We start from the raw sequence: 21,921 nt of genomic DNA, 5'->3' as shown, positions 1-21,921 counted from the left end.
AAAGTGATGCCTCTGCTTTTTATTATGCTACCTAGGTTTGTCATAGCTTGCCTTCCAAGGAGCAAGTCTTTTCGTTTCATGTCTGTGGTCACCCTCTGCAGTGATTTTGGAGCCGAAGAAAATAAAATCTGTCACTTCTTTCACTTTCTTCCCTTCTATTTGACATGAAGTGATGGCACCTGATGCCTTGATCTTAGTGTTTTGAATGCTTAGTTTTAAGCCAGCTTTTTCACTCTCCTCTTTCACCTTCATCAAGAAGCTCTTTAGATCCTCTTCACTTTCCACCATTAGAGTGGTATCATCTGCATATCTAAAGTGGTTTATATTTCTCCCCAGCAATCTTGATTTCAGTATGTGATTCATTCAGTCTGGCATTTCACATGATGTACTCTGCACATAAGTTAAGTAAGCAGGGTGACAATATACAGCCTTGAAATACTCCTTTCCCAGTTTTGTGCTAGTCAGTTCTTCCATGTCCAGTTCTAACTGTTGCTTGTTGTCCTGCATACAAGTTGCTCAGGAGGCAGGTAAGGTGGGCTGGTATTTTCATCTCTATAAGAATTTTCCACAGTTTGTTGTGATCCACACAGTCAAAGTCTTTAGCATAGTCAATGTAGCAGATGTTTTTCATCTGCTTTCTCCATGATTCAATGAATGTTGGCAATTTGATCTCTGGTTCTTCTGCCTCTTCAAAACCCAGCTTGTACATCTGGAAGTTCTTAGTTCATGTACTGCTGAAGCCTAGCTTGAAGGATTTTGAACATAACCTTGCTAGCATGTGAAATGACTATGGTTGTATAGTGGTTTGAATATTCTTTTTCATTGCCCTTTTTCGAGATTGAAATGAAAATGAGGCTTTTCTGGTCCTACGGCCACTGTTGAGTTTTCCGAATCTGCTGACATATTGAGTGTCGCACTTTAAGAGCATCATCTTTTAGGATTTGAAATAGCTCAACTGGAATTCCATCACCTCCACTAGCTTTGTTCCTAATTTTATAAATAGTAGTGTATGTGTTAATCCCATACTCCAAATTTATCCCTCCCCCTCACCCCTGCTATCCCCTCTGGTAACCATAAGTTCATTTTCTATGTCTATGTGTCTATTTCTATTCTGTAAAAATGTTCATTTGTATAATTTTTCTTTTTTAATTCCACATATAAGTGACATGACATTTGTCTTTCTCTGTTTGACTTACTTCACCTGATATGATCCTCTCTAGATCTATCCACATTGCTATGAATAGCACTATTTCATTCTCCTTATGGCTGAGTAATCTGTATGCATACCACTGCACCACATCTTCTTTATCCATTTCTCTGTCAAGGGACACAGGTTGCTTCCATGACTTGACCATAGCAAATGGTGCTGCTATAAACATTGGGGTGTATGTATCTTTTTGAATTAGATTTTTCTCCTGATATGTACCCAGGAATGGGATTGCAGAATCATATGGTAATTCTATTTTTAGTTTTTTGAGGAACCTCCATACTATTCTCTATAGTGGCTGCATGAACTCACATTCCCACCAAGAGTGTAGGAGGGTTCCCTTTTCTCCACACACTCTCCAGCATTTGTTATTTGTAGACTTTTTGATGTTGGCCACTCTGATTGATGTGAGGTGATAACAGATGAATATTTTGGAGATAGGATCCAAATAGAATAGATAGAATGCAAAGAGAGAGCAAAGAAAAGTAAGAAATATAGGATAAGGCCTCCTCTGTAATTCAAATGATGTTTTGAAACAGGGGTGGGCAAATTAAAACCTGAGGGCCGGTGGCCTGTTTGGAAATAAAGTTTTATTGGCACACAGGCCCACCATTTGTTTACGTGTCATCTAAGGCTGCTTGCAGCTACAACGGAGGAAGTGAGTCCTTTTGACAGAGATTGACCATATGGCCTGCAAAGTCAAAATATGTATTGTCTGGTTCTTTGAAGAAAAAGTTTGCATTCCCCTGCTTTATAAACATTGTGTTCCAGAGATGCCTCAGGAAGCAAAAAGATGTTTTAGTCAAATAAGTTTAGGCCATTCATAGTCTATGTCATTTTCTTGACTATTTACCACAGATGTAGATACACTGAGAGCTCTGAGAAATCTCACAGTAAAGAAATCTCTTTATTAAAGTCAACATTTCCCAAATTCATTTGCTGTCAGACTGTTCTTTAGTTCGACTCTGAAGAATGCACCTATGGACACTTGCTTTAATAATTTATTTCTTTTATTTTTGGCTGGGCTGAGTCTTTGTTCCTACGTGGCTTTTCTTTGCTTGCGGCGAGCAGGGCCTGCCCTCTAGTTGAGATGTGTGGGCTCCTCATTGCAGTAGCTTCTCCTGGGAAGCATGGCTCCAGGTGCACATACTTCAGTAGTTCTGGCGCACGAGCTGAGTTGCTCCTCAGCCTGTGGGATCTTCCCAGACCAGGGATTAAACCCGTGTCTCCTGCATTAGTAGGTGGATTCTTTACCACTGAGTCACCAGGGAAGCCCCTGTGGACAGTTGTTTTAGAAGGATGAGGAGGGGGACTTCCCCAGTGGTCCAGTGCTAAGGCTCCAAGCTTCCAACGCAGGGGGCCCAGGTTTGATCCCATCCTGGGTCAAGGAAATAGATCCTGCTTGTCACAACGAAAAGATCCTGCATGTTGCAACTAAGACCCAGTCCAGCCAAATAAATAACTAAATAAAACTTTTTTTAAGATTAAAATAAATTTTTAAAAAGTAAGATGAGTAGCTATACTGAAATGGTAAAGATGGATGAGAGGACCAGTCATGAGATCAGTTAAGAGACCATTAAAATGACAAGAATCAGATAAAAGGATCTGGACCAGGGCTCACATCAATAAGGAAGGAAGAGACATAAGCGAGGCCATGAAGGCAGGATCCTCAGTTTAATATTAGATAGCTGTGAGGAACGTGAATGGAGATAAGGAGACAGAGAGTGGAGGAGGAGCAGGAGGAAGAGATGCTGGCTTGAGAAAAAGTGAATTCCAGCTTAGGTGCACTGGGTTTTGTTGGCTCAGAGTAAACAATGAACTTCTGCTTCCAGGATGATGGAGTAGGCGTGCTTCCTCCTATTCCTCCCACTAAGTAAAACCAAGAACTTTGGACATTATACACAAAACAGAAGAAGACTCTGAAAGTGCAGAAAGGAAGGCAGATGGCTAGGGACCCCAGGATCTGATGAATGGGATGGTGGGCAGTTCTCTGGGCTTTCTTTTTGCTACATGTCCCAGACTGAGCACTGGAAAAATGGAAACCCACAAACACCAACGGTCCCAACAAAAGAAAGTTCAACAAAAGCCTGCTCTCTCTAGCCAAGACCTAGCAAAGAGGTAGACTAGCAGACAAAAAAACTTTTAGACAATAGCCACCCTACTCTAGCTAAATACCATGAGGGGGAAAAAAAATGTCAGCATACTTTCATCCAGATAGGCCAAGGCTGAGGAGGACCCTAAACTTTCACCCTCGAGAGGCTGTGATGAGGTGCCCAACATTCCCCTGGATGACGTTAGGGAAGGCCTGTGAGCAGTGTGGACCCCCTCCACACACACACATACATACCTCCAGGAGTCAACAAGGCCTAAGTGGGTACCATGACTACCACCTCTACCTGGCAGTAACGAGGTGCCCCTCCCCGCCACCCTTCATTCCCTTGCTGGAATGGTATCAGAGCAAACCAGCTAAAACTGGTTTGCATAAGATTCAGAGTCTCAGAACATGTAAAAATATCCTGGTTTCAGTCAAAAATCATTCACCATACCAAGAACCAGGAAGACCTCAAATTGAGTGGGAAAAAAAAGGTGGTCAATAGATCAACCCCCACCCCCAACCCTAACAACAAAAAAGAGATTTAGAATTATCCGACAAAGAGTTTAGAGCAGCATGATAAAAATGCTTCAATGAGTTATTTATCAACACACTTGACAAAAATGGAGAAACACCCTCAGCATGGAAACAGAAAATCTCAGCAAAGAAACAAATGACATAAAGGAGAACCAAATGGTAACATTTGAACTAAAAAATTTATTACAACTGAAATGAAAAGCTCAGTGGCTGGGCTCAAGAGCAGAGCAGAGGGACTTCCCTGGTGGTCCAGTGGTTAAGAATCCACCTTGCAATGCAGGGGACAAGGGTTCGATCCCTGGTTGGGGAGCTTAGATCCCATATACTGTGGAGCAACTAAGCCCTTACACTGTAACTACTGAGTCCGTGCACCGCTACAAAAGATCTCGAATGATGCAACAAAGATCCTGTGTGCTACAACTAAGATTTGATGCAGCCAAATACATTTTTTTTTTTAAAGGGGGGTGTGCAGAGTGGAGGGGACAGAGGAAAGAATCAGTGAGTTAGAGGGTAGAACGATAGAAATGACCTAATCTGAACAGCAGAGAGAAAATAGACAATAAATAAATAAATAAATTGACAGAGACCCAGGGATCTGAGGGACTATTATAAAAGATGACAGTCCCAGAAGGAGAGGAGAAAAAGGGTGAACTGTAAAAGGACTCAGGAATAACGGCTGAAGACTTCTCAACTTTGATGGGAATCATCAAACTACAGCTTCAAAAAGCTGATTTGTAAAGCCAAAGAAGATTAACTGTCCCTCTACCCCAACCCTGCTCCAATTCACATCATGATATATAACAACGTCTAAAAGTAAAGACAGAAAAAGCAAAGTACCCAACCTTTACTAGGCTGTCTTCAATTTTTAGAGGCTTCTGCAGCTGAAGAACATGGACCAGGGAGTAGGGACTCTGTTTAGCCTGAATCAGGATGTCAATGGCAGTGCCGGAAGACACATGACTGGGATCAGAGAACCTTGCAAGATTTTAGGGCAACCACCCACTAGCTCGAATCCCTCAAGAAAAACAACTTCCCATGGTTTACAGAGGAATAGAAACAGGATTCTTTTGATGTGTTGAACACACCAAATCTTTGCATGCTTTCTATCTCCTGCTCCCTTAACCAGGAATGCACGTTCTTTGCCTGTTTACATTGCCAGCTACTTCAGCATGAGTGTGTGTTAAGTGACTTCAGTTGTGTCCGACTCTGTGCGATCCCATGGACTATTGCCACCAGGCTCCTCCGTCCATGGGATCCTCCAGGCAAGAATACTGCAGTGGGTTGCCATGCTTTCCTCCAGGGGATCTTCCCGACCCACGGATCGAACCTGCGTCTCTTTTGTTTCCCACGTTGGCAGGCGGGTTCTTTACTGCTAGCGCCACCTGGGAAGCCTGCTTAAATATCACTTCATGGAAGCAACCTAGATGTCCATCAGCAGACGAATGGATAAGAAAGCTGTGGTACATATACACAATGGAGTATTACTCAGCCATTAAAAAGAATACATTTGAATCAGTTCTAATGAGGTGGATGAAACCGGAGCCTATTATACAGAGTGAAGTAAGCCAGAAAGAAAAACACCAATACAGTATACTAATGCATATATATGGAATTTTGAAAGATGGTAACAATAACCCTGTAAGCGAGACAGCAAAAGAGACACAGATGTATAGAACAGTCTTTTGGACTCTGTGGGAGAGGGAGAGGGTGGGATGATTTGGGAGAACGGCATTGAAACATGTATGATATCATATATGAAACGAATCGCCAGTCCAGGTTCGATGCATGATACTGGATGCTTGGGGCTGGTGCACTGGGACGACCCAGAGGGATGGTATGGGGAGGGTGGAGGGAGGGGGATTCAGGATGGGGAACACGTGTATACCTGTGGCGGATTCATGTTGATGTAAGGCAAAACCAATACAATATTGTAAAGTAAAAAAAAAAAAATATATATATATATATATATATATATCACTTCCTCAGAAAGGCCTTCTCCTCTGGGCATATTTAAAGTAGATTTTCCACTAACAACCATCCAAAAGAAAGAAAGTGAAAATCGCTGTTGTGTCTGACTCTTTGCAACCCCATGGACTATACAGTCCATGCAATTCTCCAGGCCAGAATACTGGAGTGGGTAGCCTTTCCCTTCTCCAGGGGATCTTCATGACCCAGGAATTGGACCCAGGTCTCCTGCATTGCTTCCCTGGTGGCTCAGACGGTAAAGCATTTGTCTACAATGCGGGAGACCCGGGTTTGATCCCTGGGTTGGGAAGATCCCCTGGAGAAGGAAATGGCAATCCACTCCAGTACTATTGCCTGGAAAATCCCATGGACAGAGGAGCCTGGTAGACTACAGTCCATGGGGTCACAAAGAGTCGGACACGACTGAGCGACTCTTCTTCTCCTGCATTGCAGGCGGATTCTTTACTGACTGAGCTATAAGGGAAGCCCATCACCCACCCAACCATGCTGTATTTTTTCATAGCATGCTGTCTTCTGCTTATCAGTCTCAATAGGCAAATATTTGTTTGTTGATTTTTTTATCTCTGATACTGAACTGTATTCTCTCTGAGACCTAAAACCACCCTTTGTCCTGAGGGCTTAAGCCATTGTCTGTTACAGTTGACAGACAAGAGTCTTGTTGAGTGAATGAATAAATAGCTGAGGAGGGAAGGGACATACCTTTAAATGAACTCCTATGTTTCAGGGGCTGAGCTAGCACTTTATTTGCATCACCTCATTTAGTTGACGGGGAGGTAGGTACAAGTGGCTCTCATTTCACAGATGAGAAAATCGAGGCCCAAAAAAGTACCATCTCATACCCAGGGTCACACATCCACCATGATGTAGAGCCATAGTTCATAAACAGATATTTCTTTTCTGCCCATGTATTTTCCACTACTCCACCCAGTCACCCTGTTCAGACAGGTTATCTGGGCTTAGATCCCAACCCTGTACCCTTCTTGATAGTATCTTATAAAATTCACTCAGTTTGCTCATCTAGAATTCTGAGAATGAGGTCTCGAACTATGAGCAGTGGACAGGTACAGAATACTTCATTCCACCAGTCTCTAAGCAGTTGTGCTTCAGGAAGTTGCTTCGGTGGTGTCCAACTCTGTGCGAGCCCGTGGACCATAACACGCCAGGCTCCTCTGTCCATGGGGATTCTCCAGGTAAGAATACTGGAGTGGGTTGCCAGGTCCTCCTCCAGGGGGATCTACCCAAACCAGGGACTGAACCCGTGTCTCTTTCGTCTCCTGCAATGCCAGGCAGGTTCTTTACCACCAGCCGTTGGGGTGGACTACAAGTGCCTGGGTGCCATGGTGATGCAAGTTCTATAAATGCCCGAGAGAGGCTCCTTTCAGCCTGTGGGTTATTGCACTTGTATCCCCACCCCTGTTTCCCACCAGGGCTCCTCTCCAGAGGTTGGGGTGGGGGTGGAGGAAAGCACTGCTTTGCAGGAACTCTGTCCCTCTGTTCACACTCTTTCTTTCTCCTCTCCACACCCCCGCCCTTGAAACTGAGATTTCATCTCCACCTCCTCCTATGGTGCATAATTCATTTTCTCATTGGTGAAAGACACAACAGCTCCCAGCCCCCAGGCCGCAGAGGCCTCTGGGATGGGAGAGTGGAAACCTCTCCTGGCGGCCCCAGGATAACCCTCCATCCGGAAGAAATCCAGTTCAGCTAATGAATGAAGCAGCAAGAAAAAGGCAGGGAGGTAGGGAGGCAGGCTGCATAGGGAGAAAAGTGCCCCTCCTTCCACGGAGACAGCTCCTCTGTTAAAGCCCCAGCTATCTAAACCCCAGGTGGGTCTTGTTGACACATTGCTGGAGGTTGAGAACCAGGTTGGTCTGTCTTCAGCTTGGAATTCAGAGCCCCCACCTCAACTCTGCCCTTTCATTGTAAACTCAGCTATGACCTCAGGGTGCCCTCTCCCACCTCCAACCACTCCAACAGATATGCAATCTGAGTGAAAGCAGAGACTAGTAGTCTCCTGGCTGCTCTCTGCCCCCTTCTAACTAGACTGTTTATATAACCTGAAGTCCCTTCTTCGTTGACATTCTGGAGCACACACTGCCCTGAGTTCAGAAGTAAAAACTCAACTGGGAAGAACTGAGTTGGACTATTGGCTCTATTATTTACCGTGTCACTAGAGGAAAGTCACTTCGCCTCTCGAGTCTCAGTTTACACACCTGTAAAATGGGACTAATAAGAAACCAGGGAAATGAGTCAGTATTCATAGATACTCCATCGATTTGTAAAATGAATCGACTGTGCTAGACTTATTTTGATGTATTTTCAAGCTATTAAACACTGAAGTGTGTGCTCAGTCACTTCAGTCATGTCTGTTTGTGACCCCATGGACTGTACCCCACCAGGCTCCTTTATCCATGGGATTGAATACTGGAGTGGGTTGTCATTTTCTTCTTCAGGGGATCTTTCCAACCCAGGGATCGAACCCACATCTCTTGCATCTCTTGCATTGGCAGGCAGGTTCTTAACCAACTGCACCAACTGGGAAGCCTTAAACACTGAAGACCTAGAGATAAATAGGAGAAGGCAATGGCACCCCACTCCAGTACTCTTGCCTGGAAAATCCCATGGATGGAGGAGTCTGGTAGGCTGCAGTCCATGGGGTCGCTAAGAGTTGGACACGACTAAGCAACTTCACTTTCACTTTTCACTTTCATGCATTGGAGAAGGAAATGGCAACCCACTCCAGTGTTCTTGCCTGGAGAATCCCAGGGACGGGGGAGCCTAGTGGGCTGCCATCTCTGAGGTCGCACATGGTCGGACACGACTGAAATGACTTAGCAGCAGCAGCAGCAGAGATAAATAGGTCTCTATTTATCTCCATTTCTGTCTCAGCTCTCATATTGCCAAGGTTTCCTGCACCCTAATTTTTCCTGGCTTACGACATGTTTTCCCATTATTGAAAGAAAATAGTTCATGGGCCCAATTATGAATCGCACATAATGCATGACAAAAGAAAGGGCACATTATCGGCTCCATCACAGAAACACAACTGTGCATCCCGCAGGGTGTGTAGGAGGGAGAGCATGATGTAGGGAGAACAGTCATGGAGTCAGAAAAAAAATCTCCGCAGAGGTTTCTTCCATTTTCTTGAAGAATGTTGATGCTAACAGGAAAGTACTGCTGGCATTTCTGCTCCTTTTTTTTTTCCTAAGCTAATTTCTTCTCCTTACCGTCTTCATAAAATATGTTACCCTGTCGCTCTGAAATTCTCTGAAACGCGTGTGTGTTCTCCTTTGCTGCTGCAGTGGGGGAAGGATTTTAGTGGGTGTCTTTAAAAAAAAAAAAAGACCATCCGTTTCAGGCTCAGGTGTGTCCAATTGGCAACCTGGCTGTGAAACCAAACCGAGAGAGGCTTATCCTGTGGTCACTTCTGCTTGGCTCCAACAACTGACTATGCCTCCAACTTCCTGGGCAGGCTCACGCAGCCCCAGGAGGAAGGCTGGGCTTCTTGTCTTCGCTTCAGATTCCTGCAGTTCATTCACCTGTAGAATAATGTCCAATTTGCCCTATCACGTGGCTGAGCTGGTTTTTACCTTTAATCCCTTTCACGTTTGTGCTCAGCCTCAAAGAATGCCTGGGGATGATTCACCCACCATCACATGGGGCAGACAGTCATCTGTTTTATTACCTCACCCTGCTTGTAGCTTCTGAGATAACCTAGGAGTCGTCTGTTCTGGGCTGGGGGGCGGGGGAAGGTAGATGGAGGTAAGGCAGACAGAGGAAGGCTTTCAGGAGTCCATTCCTGCTCTGGTCTTGATTTCCTACTTTCCAGCTCAGGTCAAAAGACCTGCAGGGGCAAGTCATGTGGAAAGTCCAGGGTGTGGGCAAGAAAGTTGAATTTGGAGGTCTAAAAGGGGTTTTCCCTTCATTACCAGCATCAGCCAGTGCGAAGTCTTGGTTGCAAAACAAGACAGAAAATGAAAGCAGCAATGAGGAAGATTGTCACACACACACACAAAAAAACCCCACACACAATTTTCAGGACGGGAAAGGACATGGGCTTGTGTTTGGCACAGAAAATACTTCCGTTTCACATGAGGGCATGGTGTTCTGCGTTTGGCACCTGCGATGACGGCGTACTGTGAAATGTCAAGCCCCCTACATTTCTCATCTGTAGCCCTTACAACAAGCCCTACAGAGTCTATATGATTATGGTGTCTTTCAGACCTAAGACTGAAAATTTGATCAAGTTACTCAAGGTCCCACAGTTAGAAAAGAGGGAGGGTTTAAGACCCAAACAGACTGATTCCAGAGCTTTAGCTTCTCAGCCAAATAATGACGAAGCAAGCATCCAAAGAGACAAGCAGTCATCAGCATCCGTAATATTCCAGATCTAGACCCTGGGTAGGTTCAGGAGTTTCAGAGTAATTAAACAGAAAGAAAAAATAGGTTAATGGTGGAGAGCATGCGTACTGATGTCAGACCTAGGTTCACTTATTAGCTTTGTATCCCTGGTCAACAATATAGCATCTTGGAGCATCGGTTTTCTCATCAGTGAAATGGGTATAATAAGTAGCATTCCTTATTCCAGAGTGGTGGTATGAGCTTATGTGAGATCATGCTTGTGAAGCAGCTAGCACCATGTTGGCTTTAATTCTGAGCTATTGCCCTCATCAGTAGCTTCCCTGGTAGCTCAGACAGTAAAGCATCTGCCTAAAATGCAGGAGACCTGGGTTCGATCCCTGGGTTGGAAAGATCCCCTGGAGAAGGAAATGGCAACCCACTCCAGTATTCATGCCTGGAAAATCCCATGGACCGAGGAGCCTGGTAGGCTACAGTACATGGGGTCATAAAGAGTTGGACACAACTGAGTGACTTCACTTTCACTTTTCATTGCCCTCATCAGGGCTTCCCTGGTGGCTCAGATGGTAAAGAGTCTGCCTGTAATGAGGGAGACCTGAGTTCCATCCTTGGGTCAGGAAGATCCGCTGGAGAAGGAAATGGCAACCTACTCCAGTTCTCTTGCCTGGAAAATTCCATGGACGGAGGAGCCTGGTAGGCTACAGTCCATGGGGTTGCAAAGAGTTGGACACAACTGAGCGACCTCATGAGTGCATGCACACATTGCCCACATCACTAACGGGAGTATTTTGCACCCAGTGGCATGTACGCATTGCCCTCATCATTAATGGGAGTATTTTACACCCAGTGAAGTTGAGTGAGTTGTAGAGGGCTGTGGGAAACTCCCCATAAGAAGTAGGAGGGTGAACTCCTACTTCTAGGTATTCTGAGGCCAGCCTGAGGTCTGTGTTTCTGGACTTTTGTGCATGGCATCTATGGAATGAGGGAGGGAGGGAAAGGTCAAATACTGAGCCCATGGGCCTGGCCTTAGGGAAGTAACTGGCTTAGCAGAAGGCATGTGGAGGTGAGGAGCTGCCACCACAGGTCTTCTGTACCAAGAGCAGAGGAGACCAGAAACATGGGATTCTCCCCTATGCTCAGCACACCCTGGCCCAGGACACTGGCTCCTCTGGGAGGCTGCGGGACCCAAAGGATACAGCAGGCTGGGCTTCATCCCTCCAGTCCAGCTCCCTGCTATACATCCAGGGCAAAAAAAAAAAAAAAAAATTTAGAGACATTCAGGAGACACAGACAGCTGATTCTTAACTGTAATTAAATAATCACAAATTTTTCATTTCTCAAGAAATATTGATTTTTAAAAGTTCTCATTTTTTCCAACATGGAATTTTGCTTTGTTTGCTTCCTTCTTTTCCATAACCCCTATCCCCCCAAAGCCATGACAGATCAGTTAATATCTCGAAGAGGGCAGGTGAAGCTGCTTGGAACAGGTTACGTATTCAGTTTAATGAACACCACCACCATTACTATTACAAAGGGCCTCCCCGACACCCACTGGAGGTCCTTGGGGATTGGGGGGAGGAGATGCCTAGCACTCTTCATTTTAGGGACCCGGGGAAGAGCCAGCTACACTTGCAAGTACGAGGGGTGGGGGGATGGGTGAAACAACGCGCGGAAAGAATAGAATAAGAGGGAGACAGATGGTGTGTGTGTTGGGGGAAGGGATCAGAGATCCTGGAAAACTTATGTTCCCCGATTTGCAAGAATGTTTCCATTTAACCACTTCTTGCCTGACTCCTGATTCTACAGGAGAGAAGCCGGGAGTTATAAGATTGGGGACACCTGTGCCAAGAGCCCGGCCACTCGGGGTGGAGACAGCCCGGAGCGCCGGGAAGCCGAGGCAGAGCGGGGCTTGCTAGCGCCTCCCGGAGCTCCAGTCTGGGTCCGGGACCCAGGTGAAGGGCGGGCTCCCATTCCTCCCGGCAGGAGCCGCGAAGGGGCGGCCGGCCGTTGGGACTGTCCCACGAGGGGGCGCGTCTCGGGCCCTAGGACCCGCCCTCGCGGCGCTGGGCGCGGGGAGGGGACGCGGGAACCCTGGCGCCCGGCGCTCCGCCTCCAGTTTCCGGGGCAGCGCGGTTACCTGCACGGCCCGAGCCGCACCTGGCGCAGGCAGGAGTCGCAAACCAAGCGAGCGCTGAACGGCGGAGGGAGAGCGGGGACAGCACTCGGCTTGGGGGAGCGAGAGGCGGCGGCGGCGGCGTGGAGGCTGCAGGGCGCCTCGCGCCGCGGAGGAGGACAGGCGGCAGCTGCGCTCGGCTCGCTCTGCCCCGCCGGCCGGGCGCGCACCCAGGCCCGCACCGCGCCGCTGCGGGCGCACATGGCAGCGTGAGAGGCCGGCGGCGGGAGAAGCGGGAGGCGCCGGGCCGGGGCCGCAGGGCCGCATGGACAGCGCCGCCACCCCGGCCGGCCCTCACTAGGGGCCCCCAGTCCGCGGGCGCCACCTTCCCTCCCCACCACCCCGACCATGGTGCCTCGGCGGCCGCCCGAGCCGAGAGGAACCGGCCGGAGCCGCTGAGCCGGGGGGCCCCCGTGGCGGCCGGGAGCTGCATGGGGGAGCGCGGGCCGCGCTCGAGAAGATGCCCCGGCCGGAGCTGCCCCTGCCGGAGGGCTGGGAGGAGGCGCGCGACTTCGACGGCAAGGTCTACTACATAGACCACACGAGCCGCACCACCAGCTGGATCGACCCGCGGGACAGGTAGGATTCCGTGTGCCCCCCCGCATCCCGCTCCTGCCCCAGGGGCCACCAGCCGGGACGGGGCGGGGACCCCGGGGAGCTCTGCGGGCCTCTTGCGCTGTCTTCAGTGTGCCCCCCCACCCCCCGTGCCCTTCCGGACCGCCGGCTCCTGCCGGGTGGGCAGCTGGGAGGAGGGGTCGGCCGGTGAGTTGTCCCAGGCTACCTCCTAACCCCGCGTCATCCTCTGAGGGGGACTCAGCCCCCCGCCGGCACCTGCCGGGAGTTTTGACCTTAAGCTCTAGCCCCGCCTCCCGCCCCCCCACCTCCCCCTTAGTTAGGTCGGGCGGGGGCTGGGGGAGCGATCTAGCCGAGTGATGCTGGGGCTTCCCGGGGAGGCTTTCCCCAGCACGGGGTGGGGGGGCGGGGAAGGGGGGATAGGAAAGCATCTGGTTTGGAGGGGGTGGTAGGCACCCAGGACTCAGCGGGAGGCTGCTGGAGGAAGGACACTGCGTCCCGGGAAAGGCAGACCAGAGTGTGAATTTTGACAGGTGCCTCCCAGGCTCGGAGAGACGGGCGCAGCGGCATTCTGGGGGCCGGGAGGCCGACAGTGGGAAGGAGAGGAAGGAGCGGGGGAGGGCTGATCGGGGAGACTGGTTCTCCAGGAATCTCACGGCAACTTGGAAGCTGTTAGGATGTAGATAGAGGTGAGAGGCCGCCGCAAAGCCCTGCCCATCGCCTCTTCTCCTCCCTGCCTTCCTCTCCTCTGGGGATGGGGGTTCCTCAATCCTGCACCAGCGCGTCCTGACCTTGGTGGGCACCACGCCGGTTGGAGCACCGGATTTTTTTTTTTTTTTTTGCTGAGGCAGGTGGAGTGTGAGATGGCTGGTGTGGCTCTTAAGCATCCAGACTTTCTCCTGGTTTTGGCTGCTTGGCATTTTTTTTGCACACAGCACCCTCTCTCCATGAATATCCTGGGGGTGGGGGAGGGGGAAGGACCACCCTCTGGGACTGCTGGTTGTCCTTTGCTGTCATCTCTGTGGTCAGTGTCCCAGGAATGCGGAGTTTTCACCTGGTAATTGTGACCTTGGGTGTCAGGTGCTTGTAAAACAATGAAGCTGAATTGTTTGGCTGCTTCATCTTGTGGGGTGGGAATGGAGGTTCCAGAAGTCTAGGATGGGGTGTGTAATCAAGATGAGAGTTGAGAAAAAGAAAAAGCAAGAAAGAAAATGTGAGCTGAGATTGCTCATAGTTTCTGTGAGCACTTTGGTTCATTCCTTCCACATGGACTGGGTGTCGTCTCTGAGTTCAGTACTATGCTGAATATCTCATCAATTTAATCTGAAAGACATTTTTAATGCTGAAGAGCTCAGTGTCCCACGGGCAAGCTGCTTTAACCTCTGAGCCTCAGTTTGCCTGTTTGTCAGACAAATGATTTGCTTGGAAGGGAAAGGGTAATAGTGGAACTCTTGAAAGTGGAAGGGATATAGAAGATCAGGGCCCAGCTCCCATTTTCAAACATGAGACAAACTTTGAGATCCGGAGGTGGGATGTGCTTGGGGGTTTTGATCGTCTCACCACTCTGCCTTTTGCCAAATTCTCTGCCAGCTCTGAAGTTCTAGCCTCCACAGTCCCTTGTCCTCACCTAAGACAGACACAAGTTCAAGTTTGTGTGCCCTCCTGCATTTTAGATCCCAGCAGCTACAGAGTCCAGTATGCTGTCAGCAGTTGAATGTCGAGGGCATTGCTAACTCACCCCAGGTCCTGAATCTGGGAACTTCTCTGGGGCACCGAGAGGCTAACACAGCTGCAGAAAGCTGCTTAAGCAGTGGTCATTCTTTACCCTTGGAAGAGGGCACGCAGTATAGCTTCCATGGAAAACTGACTTGGCTATGGCATGATTTCCCAAATTTCAGTATTATGTAGACCACCTTTTTTGCTATATCACCTGTGTTATTGCTGACTTAATACTTGACATTGAATCAACCCAATCTGAATTCTTTTTAGCCACTTTTGCAAATGGGAAACTAGCAATATCTATGGCTCCAAAGAGAAAGGAACCTTTAAAAAGTACAGTGGAAGGGGGAAAAAAAGTGCCTTTCTATTTGAAGTCCACGGCCCCAGCAACAGGCCTCTGCAGCCTGTGTTTTTAGGCAGATTGGCAAGCAATGGAGAGGAATTAAAAACACAACTGGCGCTTAAGGAACTGCTCACTTTCTCCGCCTTGCTGTTCACTGGTTTTACTCTGTGCCTTTGTATCTCTGGTCAGCCCACCTGCACCAGCTTGGGGTGGGGCCCCTGATCTTAGGATGCTGAGGGTTTCTGAGCTCACTCTTGCAGTGAGCCAACTTTGGGGAAACAGCTGAACAGAGGGCGTCCACCTCTGCCTCCCTGGAATTCCCTCCCGCACACCCCAGAAGAGAGTTCAACCTTCTCACTCTATCTGTGTGGCCCCAGGCAAATCTCCTTACCTCTCTGAGGTGCAAGTGCTCCTTTGGTGAGAGATGAAAGTTGATGAGATGGTCTCTGAGGCCCCCTGCCAGTTCTCAAATATGATCTCATGGACTCGGCTTTGGCCTCACCTTATCCCCCGTGATTCCATGGCAGAATTGGGAGGAGGGCGGTAGGCAGGAAGGTGAGGGAGCTGTAAGGAGGAGGAAAAAATTGAGCAAAGCTAAAAAAGAGCCAGACTTCTTTGGGGTGGTGGGGTTTGTTGGTGGTGGTGGGGGGGAATTCTGCCAGGGTGGTTACATCTCTGCAGCTGGTTAATGCTATAAAACAAAATATCACATAAAAGAAAAAAGATTCTGCTGGGTGTGTGTGTTTGTATGTCTGTGTGTGCACGCATTTGTCTTTTTTTTTTTCTTATCTGAATCAAGGAGATATGACTGCCCATTCCCCTGAATTTAAAAGAAGTAAGTCAAATGGTCCTTCAGTTAGAAAAGTGATTTCTTAGCCACCGAGAACAAAATAGCATCTCGGGTTACCAACCCTGCAGAATGTCTTGGCACATTCTTCCCTCCGGGCCTGAGCTGTTTTGTGTGTGTCCGCCATGGAGGCTGCTGGGGGTAGGGAATCCAGTTTTCAGCTTCCCCTTTCACCAGGGGGTTGGAAGAGCAGCCAGGCAGCCAGCCTTGCCAACTCTCTTCCCCTTCTCACCCAGGGGAAGACTGGGAGGCCGAAATTCCTGAGGACGGTTGTCCCAACAACCAGAGAAGGGCCAGTGGGCAGCTCGGGGTCCTGCCGACTGGGCCAAAGGATCCGCCAAGCTCCTCGGGCTCCTCCTGAGGTAGGGCTGGTCTTAGAAGGTGCCAGGTCTGTGGGGAATCAGGTGCTGTCCATCTGGCCATGGAGCAGTACCCCTTCAGCAGAATAACCCCAAATTCTTCTGGAAGCTTCTAGCCAAGGGCCAGCACTCTGGGTGTATTTAACTTAGTGGTATGCAACAACAAACGCACTGATTGTTCTCTGAGGAAGAATGGATTGTTGGAACTGGCCCTGCCAGAGAACGTTCCTGAAGCCTAATTCCTGCTCCTTGGTGTGTGGGGGGAAGGGAGGGGGACTGTGTTCAGACTTTCTTCACCTGGGAGCTCTGTGGGAACAGTTTCTGTGTCTGTGTGATCAGTGCTGGAGGCCCACGTGGCTAGCAGGCCTTGTTGAGAGAACCCAGCAACTTCTCTCATGATATGAAGAGGAATTTTTGCCAACCCTGTTATTACAGGAACAATCCATAGTGTAAGATGTTGGGCTTTACAGCAGGCAAAAGATCTTAATCTCCTTCTGGTCAGAAGCTTCCAACAGAGGTTAAGGACGTTTCTCGAAGAAAAGCATGAACAGGGCTTTTGGCACATCATTTCTCAGGGGGTTCACCGACCCCAGATTCATAACCCCTACCATGGATTAGCTTAGAAACTGCTCATGACTACCTGTATGCCCTCCTGTTTAGCTGAGACGTAATGATTGAGAACTGACTGTATTCAGGCAGTCTGCTGAGCACTTTACATGGAGGATTTCTTTTAATCCCCCTAACAACCCTGGGAGTAGATTATCTACCTGAGAAACCTCGAGGCTTAGGGGGCCTAAGTTCGGAGAAAACCACTCAGCTTCTGAGGAGCTGAGATGTGATTGCCAGGCGTGTCGACTCAGAACCCACATTCCTGACCACTCAGCTGCCTGGAATCCCTTGCAGAATCAAAAACCTCTGCTCTACTGCCTAAGGAATTCAGCCTTGGGGAATGGAGCCCGGACAGGCATGATTTCACTTACCTGCTGCCATTCTGGTGTGGCCAGGCCACAGTTATTCAGAGAGCAGTGTAGAAAATGGGAAGAGGGGACTTCCCTGGTGGTCCAGTGGTTAAGATTCTGCACATCCACTGCAGGGGTTGTGGGTTCAATCCCTGGTTGGGAAACTAAGGTCCCATAAGCCACATGGCAGGACAAAAATAAACAAATAGATAAAAAACAAAAGAAAATGAAAAGAGTCTTTGAATCCTGACATCTTTGATCTGCTGCTTATTATCTGAGTGACCTTGGCAAGTTATGTATTCTCTCTGAGCCTCAGTTTTGTCTTCTTTAGGATGGGATGATATACATCAGCTGTCAAGAGGCATTTTGAGCATGAAATAAGTTAAATTGGGCAGGGAAACTATCATAGAGCCTCATATAACAGTAGACACTTGGGAATGTCAAATCTTGTAGCTTTTACAAGGAGGTCAGTAAAGAATCTGCCTGCAGTGCAGGATCTTCCAGGGTAGAGAAGATCCCTTGAAGAAGGGAAAGGCAACCCACTCCAGTATTCTTGCCTGGGAAACCCCATGGACAGAGGAGCCCAATCAATGAGTTCACAAAGATCGGACCGACTAAGCGACTACACTTTGACCTAGAAAATACTCAAGTCAAATGGAGACCAAGTCTCCATCCAGTTCTGTTCAGTTCAGTTCAGTCACTCAGTCGTGTCTGACTCTTTGCGACTCCGTGAACCGCAGCACGCCAGGCTTCCCTGTCCATTACCAACTCCTGGAGTCCACCCAAACCCATGTCCATCGATTTGGTGATGCCATCCAATTATCTCATCCTCTGTTGTCCCCTCCTCCTACCTTCAATCTTTCCCAGCATCAGGGTCTTTTCAAATGAGTCAGCTTGTCGCATCAGGTGGCCAAAGTATTGGAGTTTCAGCTTCAACATCAGTCCTTCCAATGAACACCCAGGACTGATCTCCTTTAAGATGGACTGGTTTGATCTCCTTGCAGTCCAAGGGACTCTCAAGAGTCTTCTCCAACACCAACAGTTCAAAAGCATCAATTCTTCGGTGCTCAGCTTTCTTTATAGTCCAACTCTCACATCCATACATGACCACTGGAAAAACCATAGCTTTGACTAGATGGACCTTTGTTGGTAAAGTAATGTCTCTACTTTTTAAAATGCTGTCTAGGTTGGTCATAGCTTTTCTTCCAAGGAGTAAGCGTCATTTAATTTCATGGCTGCAGTCACCATCTGCAGTGATTTTGAAGCCCCCCAAAATAAAGTCTCTCACTGTTTCCATTGTTTCCCCATCTATTTGATATGAAGTGATGGGACTAGGTGCCATGATCTTAGTTTTCTGAATGTTGAGTTTTAAGCCAACTTTTTCACTCTCCTCTTTTACTTTCATCCAGAGACTCTTTAGTTCCTCTTTGTTTTCTGCCTTAAGGATGGTGTCATCTGTATATCTGAGGTTCCAAATCGGGAAAGGAGTACATCAAGGCTGTATATTGTTATCTTGCTTATTTAACTTATAGGCAGAATACATCATGCAAAACTCTGGGCTGGATGAAGCACAACCTGGAATCAAGATTGCCGGGAGAAATATCAATAGCCTCCAGCTCTGTAGCAGTTTGCAACTGCTTTGGACCTTTCTGGTCATGTCTAGCCCTCTCATTTCACTTGATGAAACGGAAACCTATGTCTTGCCCCAGGTCACACAGCAAATGTCAACCTGAGTCTCTGGTGAAAAGTGAAAGTCGCTAAGTCGTATCCGACTCTTTGTGACCCCATGGACTATACAGTCCATGGAATTCTCCAGGCCAGAATACTGGAGTGGGTAGCCTTTCCCTTCTCCAGGGGATCTTTCCAACCCAGGGATCGAACCCAGGTCTCCCGCATTGCAGGAGGATTCTTTACCAGCTGAGCCACAAGGGAAGCCCAAGAAGACTGGAGTAGGTAGCGTACCCCTTTTCCAGGGGATCTTCCTGACCCAGGAATTGAACCAAGGTCTCCTGCGTTGCAGGCGGATTCTTTACCAGCTGAGCTACCAGGGAAAGGTCTCCTTTCTTCTTTCTCATATGTAAACTTTTCCTTGAAAATCAGACCCAGTTTCTTCTCATCCACTGTAATAATTTGAGAGTATTTTATGCTTGTGGTTTATCCTCTGTAATCCTTTTTGGCTGTGCTGATGGCCAGCAAGTTTCTTTCATAGCGTCACAACCATGTGTGAGTCGCGTCATAGGAATGTGTTATGTGTCGAGCAAAGTACAGCAATTGCAAGTGCACTACTATTTTTATAATCAGTTTCAATCGATTTAAGGTTATTGTCAGACTAATGTCACTTTCCACCAATTTACATTCTGACATGCTTTCTTAACGGGAATTATAACCAGCCTGCCAGGGAATTTACCCAAAGCCTCTATTCTCCATGCTTCTGCTCTTAATGATCCACTAATACCTTTAGTTTGGGCCTTTACAATTATGAGAGGGCTTTTCTTCTCCTTCCAAGGCCTGAATTTATGATCTACACGTCTCGTGGGCATCTGCAGTGCACGGGAGTATCTTATATCATTCATTAAGAAAGAAATAAGGTTAAAAGGCACTAATCTAGCTAACAGGAAGAAGTAAGAGGCTTTGGAACCCACAAATGAATAGTAATAAATGTTAATATGTACTCTGGGCTGCACATAAAGTGTTTTATATTATGATCTCACTTAATCCTTTTGCCAGCCATATAAGGTAAATAGTGTTACTCCATCCTCAGATGAGGAAACAGAGACTTAGAAAGGTCATGAATTTATATTTGCTCAAGGTCACCACCACTAGGTGATGCGCCCAGGACTGGAGCCCAGGTGGTTCAACTGAATCCAAACCCGGATTGTGCTGTGCTTAGTCGCTCAGTCATGTCCGACTCTTTGACACCCCATGGGCTGTAGCCCACCAGGCTCCTCTGTCCATGGGGATTTTTCCAGGCAGGAATGCTGGAGGGGTTGCCATGCCCTCCTCATTGTAGCCATTTTAGGACTCCAGATGCCCTGTCTACAAACTGGGCTGGAAAGTTACCATTCACTCTTAAAATGAGGCCAGCCTGCTGTGGATCTCAGGGAAAGATGCTGGCAAGGAGGCTTGATCAGAAAAGCCAGTGAAATCCACATGGTGGCTTGGGAGACCAGAGGGCACAAAGGCTACCCTCTGGGAGCCGCCAGCCAACCAGAGCTCTGGGAGGGAGGGAGAGAACAGACAGAGGCAGGGAAACTCTGAAGGATGCAGTGTGTGGAGAGTTCAAAGCCATTCCCAAATTGCTTGGGTAAATGCTCCCAACAGCCAGGGACTTAGTAACCACTAAGGCAGCTCCTTCCTGTTATTGCCCCTCCTGCTTTTGGCCTCAACAAACTGACCTGATTCCCCACTCCCCTGGGAGCCCGGGGAGCCTTGCAACACAGCCTTTTTGAAGAGGAGAGAGTCGGGTTGCCTTAGTTACTGGGAAGGTTGGAACGCCAAGCTCAGGTGCACAGGAGGAGAGACGAGGCTAGAATCAGTGGGAGCTGGAAGGTGGCCGGCCTGCTGCTGCAGAACCCTCGGTCAAGTTTTGGCAGCATCTGCAGGGGTGCCAACTTTACAGCATTCGCCTGTCCATGCTGAGCGCACCTGGAGCTCTCTCTCCGGCCATGTCTGCCTTCAGGTGATGACGATCTGCCCCCAGCTCAGTGAGGGGCCCAGGATAATAGAAGCCCCCTTCCCTTGGAGAAATGGCCTGGGTAGCATCTCCTTGTGCTTCCGCTTGGACAGGGCAGAGGGCTGGATAGGGGCTGAGTCCGGGTAAAAAATACATGCCCTGCCTCTCCCAGCACAGAGGGTCCAGCCAGCCAGCCGCACACCCTTAGGTGGAACAGCTAGAGGCTCTGGTTGCTGCTGCTGACAAGCTTCTCAGCTGTTCTGGATCCCTGTTTCAGACTGAGATAAAAGAAGAGAAAACTCAGAAACTGGATACAGTGGCGTTTTGTTATTTAACCTTCACCAGCGGGCCATTAAGCCTCTGGCTCCTGAGCAGCAAAGCTCCTGCCAAAATAACGGGGCCGGGTGAGGGGGTGGGGGGGCATTCACTGTTGTGTGGGAAGAACATAGAAAATTCTACAAAGATGCTGGACCAAGGAGAGGGGGTGGAGAAGAGAGCAGAGAGGGGGCGGAAAAAAGGACCAGTGCAGTGGGTTACGTCCCTGCACCACCACCCCCGCCCCCATCGCTTCTTCCATGCTTCTACCCATGACATCTCACCATTGCAAAGAAACGGGATCTTTCAGTTTCAAATGTCTGCCAAAGAAAAAGGACTAAGGCTTAAATTCTCCTTCAATGGTCGGCCAGGAAAAAAAAAAATGAAGCTGCATCAAGATTAGGGATACCTTTGTTGGCTTTTTTTCTTCCCCTGCTCCATTCATCACTCTCTGGCAGCCAAGACACCAGGCCAGCGGCAGCTGCTGACTTTCCCCAGCCGGCTGCCTGCTGTTGCCGGGCCCGGTTTGATGGCAGCCCGGCTGTCCCCAAGCTGGCTTCCTCCTCACCCAGTGGCAGTTACTTTTTCGGTTTGTCTCTGGGCTGCCCTTAGGATCCACTGACTGGTGCCTGACTAGGGAGGATAAAATGTCAAGATCCAGGCATCAGGTGGCTGTTAGGATGAGATGACCCTGGGACAGCCTTCTGATCCTGCATCTGTCGTGGCTTTTCTTGGATAGTTAGGGCTCTGTGAGCGTGGCACTGTGTAGTCCAGGAATT

General features: G+C 48.5%; 1 protein-coding gene across 1 annotated transcript in view; it reads left to right on the top strand.

Annotated features, from left to right (window-relative positions):
- Window positions 1-12,752: 12,752 nt before the first annotated feature.
- WWC1 (WW and C2 domain containing 1) overlaps window positions 12,753-21,921 on the top strand; it is a 159,924-nt gene continuing 150,755 nt past the window's right edge. Inside the window, exon 1 of the mRNA XM_027545723.1 lies at window positions 12,753-12,933. Within this exon, the coding sequence (XP_027401524.1) occupies window positions 12,815-12,933 (119 nt within the window). The 5' untranslated portion in view covers window positions 12,753-12,814. The remainder of the gene's footprint in view (window positions 12,934-21,921) is intronic.

This window comes from Bos indicus x Bos taurus, chromosome 7 (genome assembly GCF_003369695.1).
Source record: "Bos indicus x Bos taurus breed Angus x Brahman F1 hybrid chromosome 7, Bos_hybrid_MaternalHap_v2.0, whole genome shotgun sequence".
In the NCBI taxonomy this organism is placed as follows: Eukaryota; Metazoa; Chordata; class Mammalia; order Artiodactyla; family Bovidae; genus Bos; species Bos indicus x Bos taurus.
The sequence above is the reverse complement of the archived record's forward strand: the minus strand, read 5'-3'. Positions and strand labels throughout refer to the sequence as shown.